The sequence below is a fragment of the Lissotriton helveticus genome (assembly GCF_964261635.1).
Source record: "Lissotriton helveticus chromosome 1_1 unlocalized genomic scaffold, aLisHel1.1 SUPER_1_unloc_12, whole genome shotgun sequence".
Taxonomy (NCBI): Eukaryota; Metazoa; Chordata; class Amphibia; order Caudata; family Salamandridae; genus Lissotriton; species Lissotriton helveticus.
The window spans coordinates 4,192,835-4,205,873 of NW_027611651.1; the positions used below are offsets into that span (position 1 = coordinate 4,192,835).

Sequence of the window (13,039 nt, forward strand, 5' to 3'; positions counted from 1 at the left end):
ATGCCGAAGGGCATCACCTTGAAGTGGAAGTGGCCGTCGGGGGTCGAGAAGGCAGATCGCTCCTGGGCACCAGGGGTGAGGCCGTTCTGCCAATACCCGGCCGTGAGGTCGAAGGTGCTGAGATACTTGGCTGCCCCTAGGCGATCGATCAGTTCATCTGCCCGGGGGATAGGATGGGCGTCGGTTCTGGTGACGGCATTCAATCCCCGGTAGTCGACACAAAACCGGAGCTCAGGGGGCGTACCGGGTGCGGCGGACTGTTGGAGGGTTCGACTATCCCCAGGGCTAACATCTTGGCCACTTCAGACTGAATGCAGGCTCGAACTCGGTCGAGAACTCTGTAGGCCCGGTGTCGCACGGGCGGGCTGTCCCCGGTGTCGACATCGTGGACACACCACTGTGTGACCCCGGGTGTCAGGGAAAATAGGTCTGCAAATTGCCCCAGCAGCTTCCGGCAGTCTTGGTGCTGCTCTGGGGTTAGGGTTGGGGAGATTCTGACCCCTTCGACGGAGCCGTCCTTCTCGGTGGTGCTCAGGAGATCTGGTAGGGCCTCAGAGTCGTCTTCTGCCCCGTCGTCTGTAGCTAGCAGCAGGCTCAGTTCCGTGCGGGCAAAGTGAGGCTTGAGCCGGTTGGCGTGTAGAACCCGGAGGGGGTTTCGGGGGGACTCCATGTCCACCAAGTAAGTGACGGGGCTCTTGCGCTCCACCACCTTGAAGGGCCCCGTCCATTTGTCCTGGAGGGCACAAGGTTCGACCGGGGACATGACCCAGACCTGTTGGCCCGGCTCGAATTCGATGGATGAGGCGTTCTGGTCATACCAGCGTTTCATCTCCTCCTGACTGGCCTCCAGGTTGGTCTCGGCCAGTTCCCGGAACTTCCGAGTCTGGTTGCGGAGGGTCAGGAGGTACCGGTAGACATCCGGTGGGGCATCTCGGGCAGCCATCTCCCAGCCTTCTTTGACCAGGCTGAGGGGGCCTCGGACAGGGTGTCCGTACAAGAGTTCAAAGGGGCTGAACCCCAGGGACTTCTGGGGCACCTCCTGATAGGCAAACAGGAGGCAGGGCAGTAGGACGTCCCATTTGCGTCGTAGTGGCTCTTCTAGGCCCTGGATCATCCCCTTGAGTGTTCGGTTAAACCGCTCGACAAGCCCATTCCCTTGGGGGTGATACGGGGTGGTGAACTTGTACGTGACCCGCATTGTTGCCACAGGGACCGCATGTATTTCGATATAAAGTTGGTGCCTCGATCACTCACGACCTCTCGGGGGAAACCGACCCTGGAGAAGATCCCCATGAGCGCTCGGCCCACCACGGGGACCGTGATGGTTCTGAGGGGGATAGCGGGTGGCATGGTCCACCAGGACGAGGATGAAGCGGTGTCCTTGAGAGGTACGGGGGTCCAAGGGCCCCACTATGTCGATCCCCACTCGCTCGAAGGGGGTGGTTACCACGGGGAACGGTTGGAGCGGGCTTTGACTTCCCCCCCGCTCTTCCAGCTAGCTTGACAGGTCAGACAGGTTCTGCAGTGGTTGCTTACATCGTTGCGCATCTTCGGCCAGTAGAAATGGGTCACTAGGCGGCTGTAGGTCTTGTCCTGCCCTAGGTGCCCGGCGAGAGGCACGTCATGTGCCAAGTTCAAGAGGAAGTCTCTGAATCTGAGGGGGACGACCAGCACTCGGCTGGCTCCCAGTTCGGCAATCTTTTGCTCGCTGTAGAGGAGGTCTTGGTCCCAATAGACCCAGTGGGACCCCGAGGGGTCTCCGGCGGCTTGTGTGGCGGCTTGTTGTCGGATTCCCTCGAGGGAGGGACACGTTTTCTGCTCTTGGCGGAACTGCTCGCGGGTGGGGCCACCTTCTTGGCGCCATTGGGCTAGTTCGGGGAGGTGGCTGAGCTCGGTGAGGTCTTCCTGGTTGGGCCCCTGGGGCTCAAGTTCTGGGCTGGCGTCCTCGGGGACGGCGGGTGGCGGAGGTGCAGGTCACTCTGGTTCTTCAAGCGGGGTGGCTTCGTTCGGGGCGGAGGCTCGGGCGGTCATGGATCGAGTAGTCGCGCAGACCCACTCGGGAAGTCCTAGCATCCCCAGATGCTCTCTTCGCTCGACGTGGGCCCAGGGGGAACTTTCCAGGTCGTTTCCGAGGAGGCAGTCCACGGGGGCGTTGTCTCGGACGGTCACCTTCAGCAGGCCCGACACCCCTCCCCATTCAAAGGGGATACGTGCCATCTGGCACAAGCTCTCGGATTTGTCCGCCGTCCGTACTGGGCACCGGATGATGGGTAGTATTTGTTCAGGGGTCACCAAGTGGCAGCGGACCGCCGTCACGCTGGCCCCAGTGTCACGGAGGGCCTCGGCCCGGCGTCCATTAATGGTGACCCATTGGCGGTACTTCTGGGTGTTGCCTGGGATTGGATCTCGGGGGATCATGTCTCGTTCGCCCAGGCATGCCAAGATCATAGCGGCGGGCTCCCACTCGGCCTGTTCGGGGTCGTCGTCCTCCTTCTCGCCTCTCTCTTCACCCAGGGCGGCAGCAGTGATCTGGCGGTTGGGAGGACCGGTGGTGCCGGGTCGCTGGTTCATTGGGCAGAGAGGATCGTTAGCATAGTGACCCGGACGCTGGCATCTGTGGCAAGTAACGTTTGGGCGGGGCCCCGGTCGGGCTGGAGGGGCCCCCCTTCGACCCAGGGGGGCAAAGTGGAGATAGGGGAGGACCCCGTGGGGGCGTCTCGGCCCATGCTCTGGCCTCCTCCGCCGCCTCGGGTCGGTGGTTCCCCGGGGATCCCCGGCCATAGTCTCCCCTCGGGCTCCAGGGGACTCAGGTGCTCTCCCATCTATCAGCTTCGACAGCGACTTTTCGTGGCTCAGTCAGTTTGCTGTCGAGGAGATGCTGCCGGAGTTCGATGAAGCAGTTATTGGAAAGATGCTCCCATATAATAAGGTCGACCAACTGCTGGTAGGTGGTGACCTGACTGCCTTTGATCCAGCCCTCGAAGGCTCTGCTATAGAAGTTCACGTACTCCACCCAGGTAGTACCGGGGATTCTTTTACAGTCTCGGAATCGCTGCCGGTACATTTCGGGGGTGAGTCCGTAGCGAGTGAGGAGGGCGGTTTTCATGTGTTCGTAGGAGGTCATCTCGGCATCGGGAAGCTCTAGTAGGGCGTCCCTCCCTTCGTTAATGAACTTCCCCCACAGGCCGGCGCCCCAGTCCTTGAGGGGTACTCTATGGGCGGTCATGGCTACCTCATACGCTTTGGACCACTGTTGGATGTCGTCGTTCTTATAGTACTCCTTGACGACATCCTTGGGTATGTGCACCTTCGTGTCCACCGGAGGGGGCGAGGTCTTGCCCCCGGAGGTGCTGGCATCGTTTGTTTTGGCCTTGATATCTAGTTCCTTTAAGCCACGCTCATGTTCGAGCATGAGTTTCTTTTCCTCGAGGTCTCTTTGTCTTCGTTTCTCCTCCAGGTCTCCTTCCAGCCGTAGCTGCTCGAGGGCTATTTTCCTTTCCGCCAGCTGTAGTTCTCCGTCTAGCCGGAGTCGGGCGAGCTCCAATTCGTGGAGCCGGTTTCTCTCTCGTTCTCGGGCATCTTCGTGGGAGAGGCCCGCGTCTAGGTTTGCGGGTCTTTCCCCCGCTGGAGGCGCGTCGGTGTCCCGGTGTTCGTTCGGGCCCGGGTTATCTTCGTTCTGGGGTGGCATGTCTCCGGCTTCCACCCAGGCTTGCAGGGCCGATTTAAAGTCTTCTTTTGTGCTTAGGCCAGTGGTAGCGATGCCCAGGTCTTTGCAGAATTGTTTCAATTCTTCATGACTGTACTCTTCCATTTTCCCTTTCCGGTATTCTGCAGTCGGTCTGGTTTCTTGAGTAGTCATGGTCGCAGTGCGTTTTTCTTGGTAGCGGGTAAATCACTCTCTGTACGATTTGCGTGGGCTCGGATCGCACCGCCTGCCACCAATGTTAGAAAGGTGTTCCCGGGGGAGGCAGAAGATGTCTGACTGACCACCCCTAGGTCCACCCCTCCGTCTCGGAAGTGGCCGAGCGTTGTCGAGAAGCCTCCGGTGTGAGGATCCTCTCCTATAATCGTACAGCAGAGTGATCACACCACTACAAACGGACACCACACAAGGATAAGTTTTTAGGCTTTATCAAGAAAAAAGGTTGAATAGTTTCGGTAGTATTTACAGGCGGACCGAGGGATCCGTAAAGTCTCGTAAACAGGGGATAGGGTAGCGGGACAGTCTCAGTACTTGGGGGGCGAAGGGATACCCTGCACACAGCTCTCAATCCTCGACCTGGGGGGTTGCGAGGGGTCGAGCCACGGCAGGGTCAGCAGGACTCGAGGCAGGTTCGGCGAGGACGGGCTGCGGCAGCGCCACCAGGCTCCAACGATAGTTCAGCTAAGATGGACCGCGGCAGCGCCAGCAGGCTTCCCAGATGGTTCAGGTACGATGGACCGCGGCAGCGCCAGCAGGTTCCCAAGATGGTTCAACTACGATGGACCACGGCAGCGCCCGCAGGTTATCAAGATGATTCAGCTACGATGGACCGCGGCAGCGCCAGCAGGCTCCCCAGATGGTTCAGGTACGATGGACCGCGGCAGCGCCAGCAGGTTCTCAAGATGGTTCCGTTACGGAGTAATGAGTTCTTCACAGGGTCAGCCGCGACAGCGTCAGCAGGGCTCTCAACTCCAGGATACAACTGCCGTCATACTCCAGGGCTAGCCCAGATATAGGACCGGAGTCCTTTGATGTCCGGACCCTCCCGCCTGGGGGTCAGAGGGGCCGGGATGATGGTGTCCAGACACCCAGCAGGGGGGTGGAGCCAGCGCCCAGGGAGGCCGGAGGGCGATCGATACCAGGCGTCGAAACTCCCATCCTCTTGAAGTCGTGGAGTGGGCACTCTACCACCTGGGAGGATCTTGGTGCCTCGATGTCGGGGCTTCGCTGGGGCCTTGGCCGGGGTCGGCCCGAGGCCATGTGCTCGGGACGTGGTGGGCCCAAGATTGAGTCGGGGCCTGGAATGGGGGTCTGGCGTGGGCGCCGGACCGGCAGCGATGGGGCGTGCAGCATTCGCCGTGTTCAAGGGGGGAAAAGCCGTGGGTTGTCAGGGGGCGGCTCTTGTCGGTAGTCCGTGTAGGGTCGTGCTACGGGGCGACCGGGGCTCGACGGAGGCCCGATGTCGTTCTGGGCCCGCCAGGCGGGAGGGGTAGGACCACGCCACGAGGCCGGGTTCAACAAGGATCTTCCTCCGGCGGTGGCTCTGTGGATGTGTGGTACGGCGGAGAGGGCGAGGCTGGTCGATCGTAGCTGGCGGGTGGGCGTGTAGAAGGTCAGGCGGTCGTTGAGGTACTTGGGGCCCAGGTCATGGAGAGCCTTGTGTGCGTGGGTGAGGAGCCTGAACGTGATCCTCTTGCTGATGGGGAGCCAGTGCAGGTCTCTCAGGTGGCCGGAGATGTGGCTGTGTCGAGGGATGTCCAAGACGAGTCATGCGGAGGCGTTCTGGATGCGTTGGAGTCTTTTCTGCAGTTTGGCTGTGGTTCCGGCGTAGAGGGTGTTCCCGTAGTCCAGTCGGCTGGTGACGAGTGCCTGGGTGACGGTCTTCCTGGTCTCGGTGGGTTATGAGCCCCACAGAGTGAGTGCGCAGTCAGAGGGCAGTAGGGGGGGTCGCAGGACAAGAAATTAGTAAACTTGAATATGAGAAATATGGAAAGGTAGAAATGTCGAATCACCTGTGGATAACTGACAACTCCTCCCGCTCTGCCAAATGCCGATCCAGTCACAAAGTGGCATCCTGAACCCCAAACGGACAATATCATGCCAGATGCCATGTAATGGTGGAAAAGGGGGAAAAAGAGTAATATGCACACATCTGATGCGGGGATATGTCAGGTAAATTAGTGGTTGTGATGGATTCTCTATAAGTACTAAATGACTGATAACGGTGAATATTAAATTATATGAATCAATGTTTGTTTGCCTTATCTGCGCTTACAATGTAAAGTATGGGCCTTACAGTAAACCCCTCGCTCTGTTTTACACAAAACCCCCCGAAGGAGCTGCATCTTACAGAACGTTTGAAAAAACTAATGACTAGCATTTTAAAGTTGTCTTTCAGGGCCAGAACCGGGTGCTGTAAGCTGCACTAGTTTCAGGGAGATGGACAGATGTTATGGCGATAGGAAACCCCGACAAACCACAATAATGTTCCACTCTTCCAGGTTAGACGAAACCAAAAATGCTTGAACCAAAGGAGCTGTTGAAAGTGTCAAAGGTGACCTATGAACAGCAAGGTAAAGACAGGAGTTGGTATTTGAGATGATCTTAAGTGAATAGGAAAGAAATGAGAAGTGTGTGAATGGAGTTACTTTCGTTGTATACTTCGTAAAGAGTTACTGGAAATGTTGCAGCCCCTCCTGATCCATCTCTTTTTCTAAACTCTATTGTTGTTTGAATGAAATCTTGACCGTATGCATCTATCTTAAGCAAAACCTTAAACACTTGGGACCTTCGAGCACCCTTACTTTGCTAAGTTACTCAGTGAACACTGTTAAATCACCTCGTTTTCAGACATACATAAGATGTCACCTGATCACCAGAACTTTTAGTTAAATGTCCGTGTATGATGAAATATTCCCTACTAAGTTTCAAAGGCAGTAAAGAAGAAGGGGTTGATTTACTAAGATTTTGCGTCGTGTTTGCGTCACAAAAGTGGCACAAAACAGTGCAAAATCTTTTTTTCCTAATTTTCTTTCCAGCAAATAACGTTAAAGTAATGTGAAGCATCGCATTGCACTGCTTCGCATTACTTTGCACTTTGGGGCCTGCCAATGGTGGAGCATGGGCGTTCCCGTGCAACCACCCAAGGCTTCTCACGCTAAACCCAATTTACCAAATACAGTAGATTGGGTTTAGCGTGAGAAAACTGCACCCTTTTAAACTAGGTGCTTGGAAGGAGAAATGCTTTAATTTCTCCTTCCTTTTCTGACTTTACATGTGTGCTGCACTGTGTAACACGCATACAAAGTGGGAAAAGCTTTCCCTCATGTCTAGGCATAGTATTTTGTACAGGAAGGGTGTCCTTTCTGTACAAAACCTATGCTGGGCTCACACACACACACCCTAGAGCTCTTGTGCTAAGGTGTGTACATGGCGCAGGGCTGCTGTAATCAGTGCCAGCGCAAGGGAAAGGGAAGGAGAGAGCCATATCTTTGAAAATATGGTGCTCTCCTGCTCCCTCCCAGTCACGCAGCGCAGCCTCCCAGGGGGAGGCCTGCGCTGCATTGCGTGGAGATTTGGTAAATCTCCCCTGAAATGTCTTTTACAACCAGTTAAATATTGTGAATTCTCATTCCATTTTGTTTCAATTTAGTAATTTTAAATATCTTTACATCCAACAGAAAACAAGCCTTGAATGTATTAATTGACCATCAATAATGAAGCAAAGGCTGTAACTCTTCAATAATAGCAGAAATATTGAGCTACAATATTCAGGAAAAAATCAGCGCAGTCGGCGACAGAGGAACCTGCACACAAACTGACAGATCCCGGATGAAGCATCAAGGGCAGTTCAGTGATTGTAAGAGGCTGAGCTGTGCACCTCCATGCCACGAGACGAAGAAATTACCTCTACAAAATTAAGGCAACAACAATAACCAACCACCTCTTGTATAAACAAGTGTCGAATACTAACTTTGATCATCGGATCAGTATGATGTGATTATCGCAGTGCTCTATTTTCTAATATGATGACAAGCCATCATTCCGTGCTCTAGGAGAATTGTAAACTCTTTCTGACTAAACCACAGTAACAAGCGAAAAGCACAACAGAGCGGAGCCAGAAACTGTCGGGTAATGGAAAGAGGAGCTCTTCTATATACAATACAACAGACTGTCCAAATTTGCACCGGCCAGAAGGAAGATACATCTTTACCTGCAAGCGTGCATAGCCATAATCCAATCTAAAGGCACAATTGCCTACAAAGACACATTCTACGTATTAGGAGTGTGGCAAATATTTGGTGGCTATTGTATTTTATTGTTAAAGCAGAATTCAAACTTGCAAAATACTGCACACATATAAAGTGTGTGAGAAAAACACAAGTGCTTTAACAGCCATGTCGGCCCATCAGGAAATACAGTCAAGGGATGTAGACAAATATATACCCGACCCACAGAGACTAACCAAGAAATTAGAATCATACACATGTAGAAAGAGCTTTAGTTTGTCATCACTACTCAAGCTTCATCAGCACACGTACACAGGACAAAAACCATTCAAGTGCAGTGAATGTGTAAAGTGCTTTAGTCAGTTATCATACCTTCAAAGACATAATCAAACACACACAGGAGAAAAGCCATTTAAATGCAGTGAATGTGGGAAGAGCTTTAGTCGATTAGATCACCTACAAAGACATCAGCGAACACACTCGGAGGAAAAACCATACCAGTGCAATGAATGTGGGAAGAGCTGTAATCAATTAGAAAATTTACAAACCCATCAGCGAACACACACAGGGGAAAAACCATTCAAGTGCAGTGAATGTGCAAAGTGCTTTAGTCGGTTATCAGACCTAAAAAGTCATCAGCGAACACACACAGGGGAAAAACCATTCAAGTGCAGTGAATGTGCAAAGTGCTTTAGTCGGTTATCAGACCTAAAAAGTCATCAGCGAACACACACAGGACAAAAACCATTCAAGTGCAGTGAATGTGTAAAGTGCTTTAGTCAGTTATCATACCTTCAAAGACATAATCAAACACACACAGGAGAAAAGCCATTTAAATGCAGTGAATGTGGGAAGAGCTTTAGTCGATTAGATCACCTACAAAGACATCAGCGAACACATTTGGAGGAAAAACCATACCCGTGCAATGAATGTGGGAAGATCTGTAATCAATTAGAACATCTACAAACCCATCAGCGAACACACACAGGGGAAAAACCATGCAAGTGCAGTGAATGTGCAAAGTGCTTTAGTCGGTTATCAGACCTAAAAAGTCATCAGCGAACACACACAGGGGAAAAACCATTCAACTGCAGTGAATGTGGGAAGAGCTTTAGTGACTCATCAAACCTCCAAACACATCAGCGAACACACACAGGGGAAAAACCATTCAAGTGCAATGAATGTGGGAAGAGCTTTAGTCGATTATCAGTGCTACAAAGTCATCAGCGAACACACACAGGGGAAAAACCATTCAAGTGCAGCGAATGTGTAAAGAGCTTTAGTCAGTTATCAGACCTACAAAGTCATCAGCGAATACACACAGGGGAAAAACCATTCAACTGCAGTGAATGTGGGAAGAGCTTTAGTCGCTTATCAAACCTCCAAACACATGAGCGAACACACACAGGGGAAAAACCCTATCATTGTAGTGAATGTAACAGTAGTTTTCGCAGCTTTTCAGCATTAAGGTATCATCAGCGAACTCACACAGGAGAAAAACCATTCAAGTGCAGTGAATGTGTCAAGAGCTTTAGTCAATTATCAGGGCTACTAAGACATCAGCGAACACACACAGGGGAAAAACCATTCAATTGCAGTGAATGTGGGAAGAGCTTTAGTCACTTATCAAGCCTCCAAACACATCAGCGATCACACACAGGGGAAAAACCCTATCATTGTAGTGAATGTGACAGTAGTTTTCGCAGCTCTTCAGCATTAAGGTATCATCAGCGAACTCACACAGGAGAAAAACCATTCAAGTGCAGTGAATGAGGGAAGAGCTTTAGTCACTTATCAAACCTCAAAACAGATCAGCAAACACAGAGACTCAGGAAAGAACTTAAGAACATCAAAAATAATACTGACCCATCTGAGGACATAGACAAGAGCTGAACAGTGCAGTTATTGTGAGAGGAATGAATTACGGAAAAAGATTCAATTCAAATTATGTGGGACATTGAAATACCAGATTATAAAAGACATGAATAGCAGCAAAGAAGGAAAACAGATAACAGTATTTACAGAATTATAAATGTGTTTGTTTTCAGTGATTGTTCACTTCCGTACACATAGCAAAGCAGCATGATGTACCAGGATACAGAGTGGGAGGCACGCACAATGTGGACTAAAAGAAAAGAAAAATTGTTGATTTTTATTTGGTGAAGAAGAGATACAAAGAAAAATATTCAATCGCACCTGACCACACCATCTGTGAAAGCAACACTGAACAATACCGGGACTAACAATGATATTTTCAGCTAACTTGTCGGATTAGTGATAAAACCTATAAACCAAACACACCCACAGTGGACATGTTGTCAGGGATCTGGAGATGAGAAACTTCATTGGTAAAATGTATGTATTACTATTAACAAATGCCACTGCAGTATGTGTAATGAACTAAAGCAAAGCACAGGTGTTCAAGAAATAACCTGTTTTGACATATAAAAGAGCATATACCTGGTGTCTAAGTAATGTTTGCTGCATCTTTTACACTCTGTTATCGGTTGATGGATCAGCTCGTGCCTCGGGCCACATAACTAAGTGTGACCCGTGGCTCCTCTCCGACATGGCTCACCCTATTCATTTTGTGACTTGCCAAACTCTACTTTTTACCAGAATTGAGCCATTGTAAGCAGTCGACTCTGTTTGAAGAATGTGGTGAAATAGCGAAATCCCACATCAAAAGTATATATTTGACTGAACAATCAGTTGCAGTCCCAGCAACTCGTCTTCCACACTTGATTGTCCTTTGTCCTCAAATGTTCTGAAGGATTTGTCGTATGAATTCCAGAAGTGGCAGTGACATTCACGAAGCTAACGCTAACAGGAGTGTGTGGGAGATAGAGAGGGAGAGATCCAGAAAGCGAGAGAGACAAAGAAAGCGGGAGAAAAAGAGAGAAATGGGAGGAGGGGGAACGGCACGGTATTTGTATTCACCTAAAAATAGAAGAAGCAGCCAAATACATGTCAATGTGTGACATCACCAGAGAAATGGACTGAACACCTGTGAATTTATATGTTTATTTTTAATACCTATAGACCCATGTCATGCCAATAAACAGCGCACAAGTAAGGAAAATAGTGAAGGAGCCCATTATCATATGCAAATCACAGTGACGTCACATGTAGTGACATCACAAGAAGCGATGACAGGCCCTTATACTAATTTTCACGTGAAAGGTTGACGGCCTGTTTTAAAAACACAAAACAAGAAACATAAAATAATGTAAAAATAATTTTTTGGTTTCAGTTTTTATACATCATGTATTTTTCCCACTATTAGTTTGTAACTAAACTCGGAAATGACTGAAAGTGTAAATATTTTTAAACAGAAATGTGAAACTTGGAAATTACATTTTTAAACAGTTTTCAGAGTATAAATAAAATGTGCTTTTAATTTGCGTTTGTTTCCTGACGTTATTCTTTATCCAGCCCCTAAGCCCCAATGTGTTTCACATTTACAGTGTATTAATCAAAAGAAGGGCTAATTTTGTCAAGTTCTCTGTTCCTCTCTTGCGCCACTCACACAAACACTCAGAGGCCTGTGTCTGCAGAGCTGGGGCACAAAGTAACAATTATCAGTCGCAGGCTAAGGAGCTAGATGGAACTGAGTCAAGTTTCTAGATAATAGTGGGGGGACCCCTTCAAACTGTGGCTACCCCTGACTTGTGCCGTGCTGATAAAACAATAGTGAATTTGACTAATTTATGATGAATTGAAATGAGAGAAAGAGAAGAAGAGAGCGAGGTGCAGGATGAATTAAAGAAAATGAAAAAAGAGACACAAGACTTTACCCTTTTCTGTGTACACGCTGTGCTGTGCGTTGTGAACAGGTTGTCACCCCCTTTGTATGTAAATGAGCTTCTGTGACCAGACACCCCGGGCTCCCATCACTTCTAGCGCGGATGATAATGTGAGCACTGTGAGGTAATCATAAACTAGGGCTATATTGAGAAATAATCGGCTTCCAGGTCTCACAGCTGTGGATATGTAGTTCTTTTATTAGTTTTTTTAAATTACTTTAGTTTGCTGCAATTCTCAAGGTTATTTTTTCTCAGTATATCGCTTTATATCGCTCCTTGCGCTTCATCAGTTAAACGTGAGGTTTGATGTAGGATTTGTTGTCAGTTTCCCTAGACCATGTCCCAATCCCTTTGTCCTCGATTTGTCGGCATGCGTTTTGTCCACACACTGGTCTAGGATGGGCCTTCTCAAGGTTGAAGGCACGGTAATAGGAATAATAAATCAGACATATTTGAAATTCTATGTAAACAAATGCGTGCCTTTCAGTTATCAGGCACCACCAGACACATCTACACATGTAATTGAGCACCAGACTAAAGTGACTCCTCCCTATATGTAAGGGGGGAGAAGGTGTGACGTCCTGTGTCATGATATTCTGGAATGTGGGGATGGTTGCTAGGCCGTGAGCTGGAATAGAGACATTTGTCCGTTGGTCTTAGCTTGATGATGGATGGGGTCTCTGCATCTGTGATACTTAAATAAACCTTTCTTGACCCCCACCGTATGATCTACTCTGATTTCTGGAGGGACACACTTCCACAGACGACCATGTTAAATCAAGCTTCGCACAACCCACTGAGCATTCCTGCAGGTGTGGTACTTGATAGCAAAGGTTTATTGTCAGCGTTATTTACAGCAGATAATAAAACAATCACAATTCTTGTTTTTTTAAAACGACTTAAGCTCAGTTCATACAAATACTACACTTTGCGCATAATCCATGATCTGACGTAAAATGCTAGTGCAAATAGATGACGTATATCACTTTTAAAACCAATCAATTAGATAGAGCGGTCATTAGTTCTTTCAAAGCGTACCAGCTAACAAGCACGTACATAGGTGCAGATACCGGCATCTCCGTCTGCTTGTTGCCTACTCAGAGCAAGTAAACCCCTAGCAAGCCTGACAGCTGTCTTATAAACATCAGAAATAAAAGAAGAGCACAAGCCTGCTGCGCAGACGTTACCTAGTGTGGTAAAAAAAACAGGGATTGTCCAAATAGTTTGTTTTGCTGACAGCCGGGTGGAAATTAAACCCTCAGATATGGGCCAATAGACGGCCAACACCTAAGCGAGCATTT

The 13,039-nt window shown here is 49.5% G+C and overlaps 1 protein-coding gene across 1 annotated transcript in view; it reads left to right on the plus strand.

Annotated features, from left to right (window-relative positions):
• The first annotated feature begins 7,615 nt into the window (after positions 1-7,615).
• Positions 7,616-13,039, plus strand: part of LOC144805498 (uncharacterized) — a 45,607-nt gene continuing 40,183 nt past the window's right edge. Inside the window, exon 1 of the mRNA XM_078672043.1 lies at positions 7,616-9,625. Coding sequence (XP_078528169.1) covers positions 8,101-9,625 — 1,525 coding nt within the window. The 5' untranslated portion in view covers positions 7,616-8,100. The remainder of the gene's footprint in view (positions 9,626-13,039) is intronic.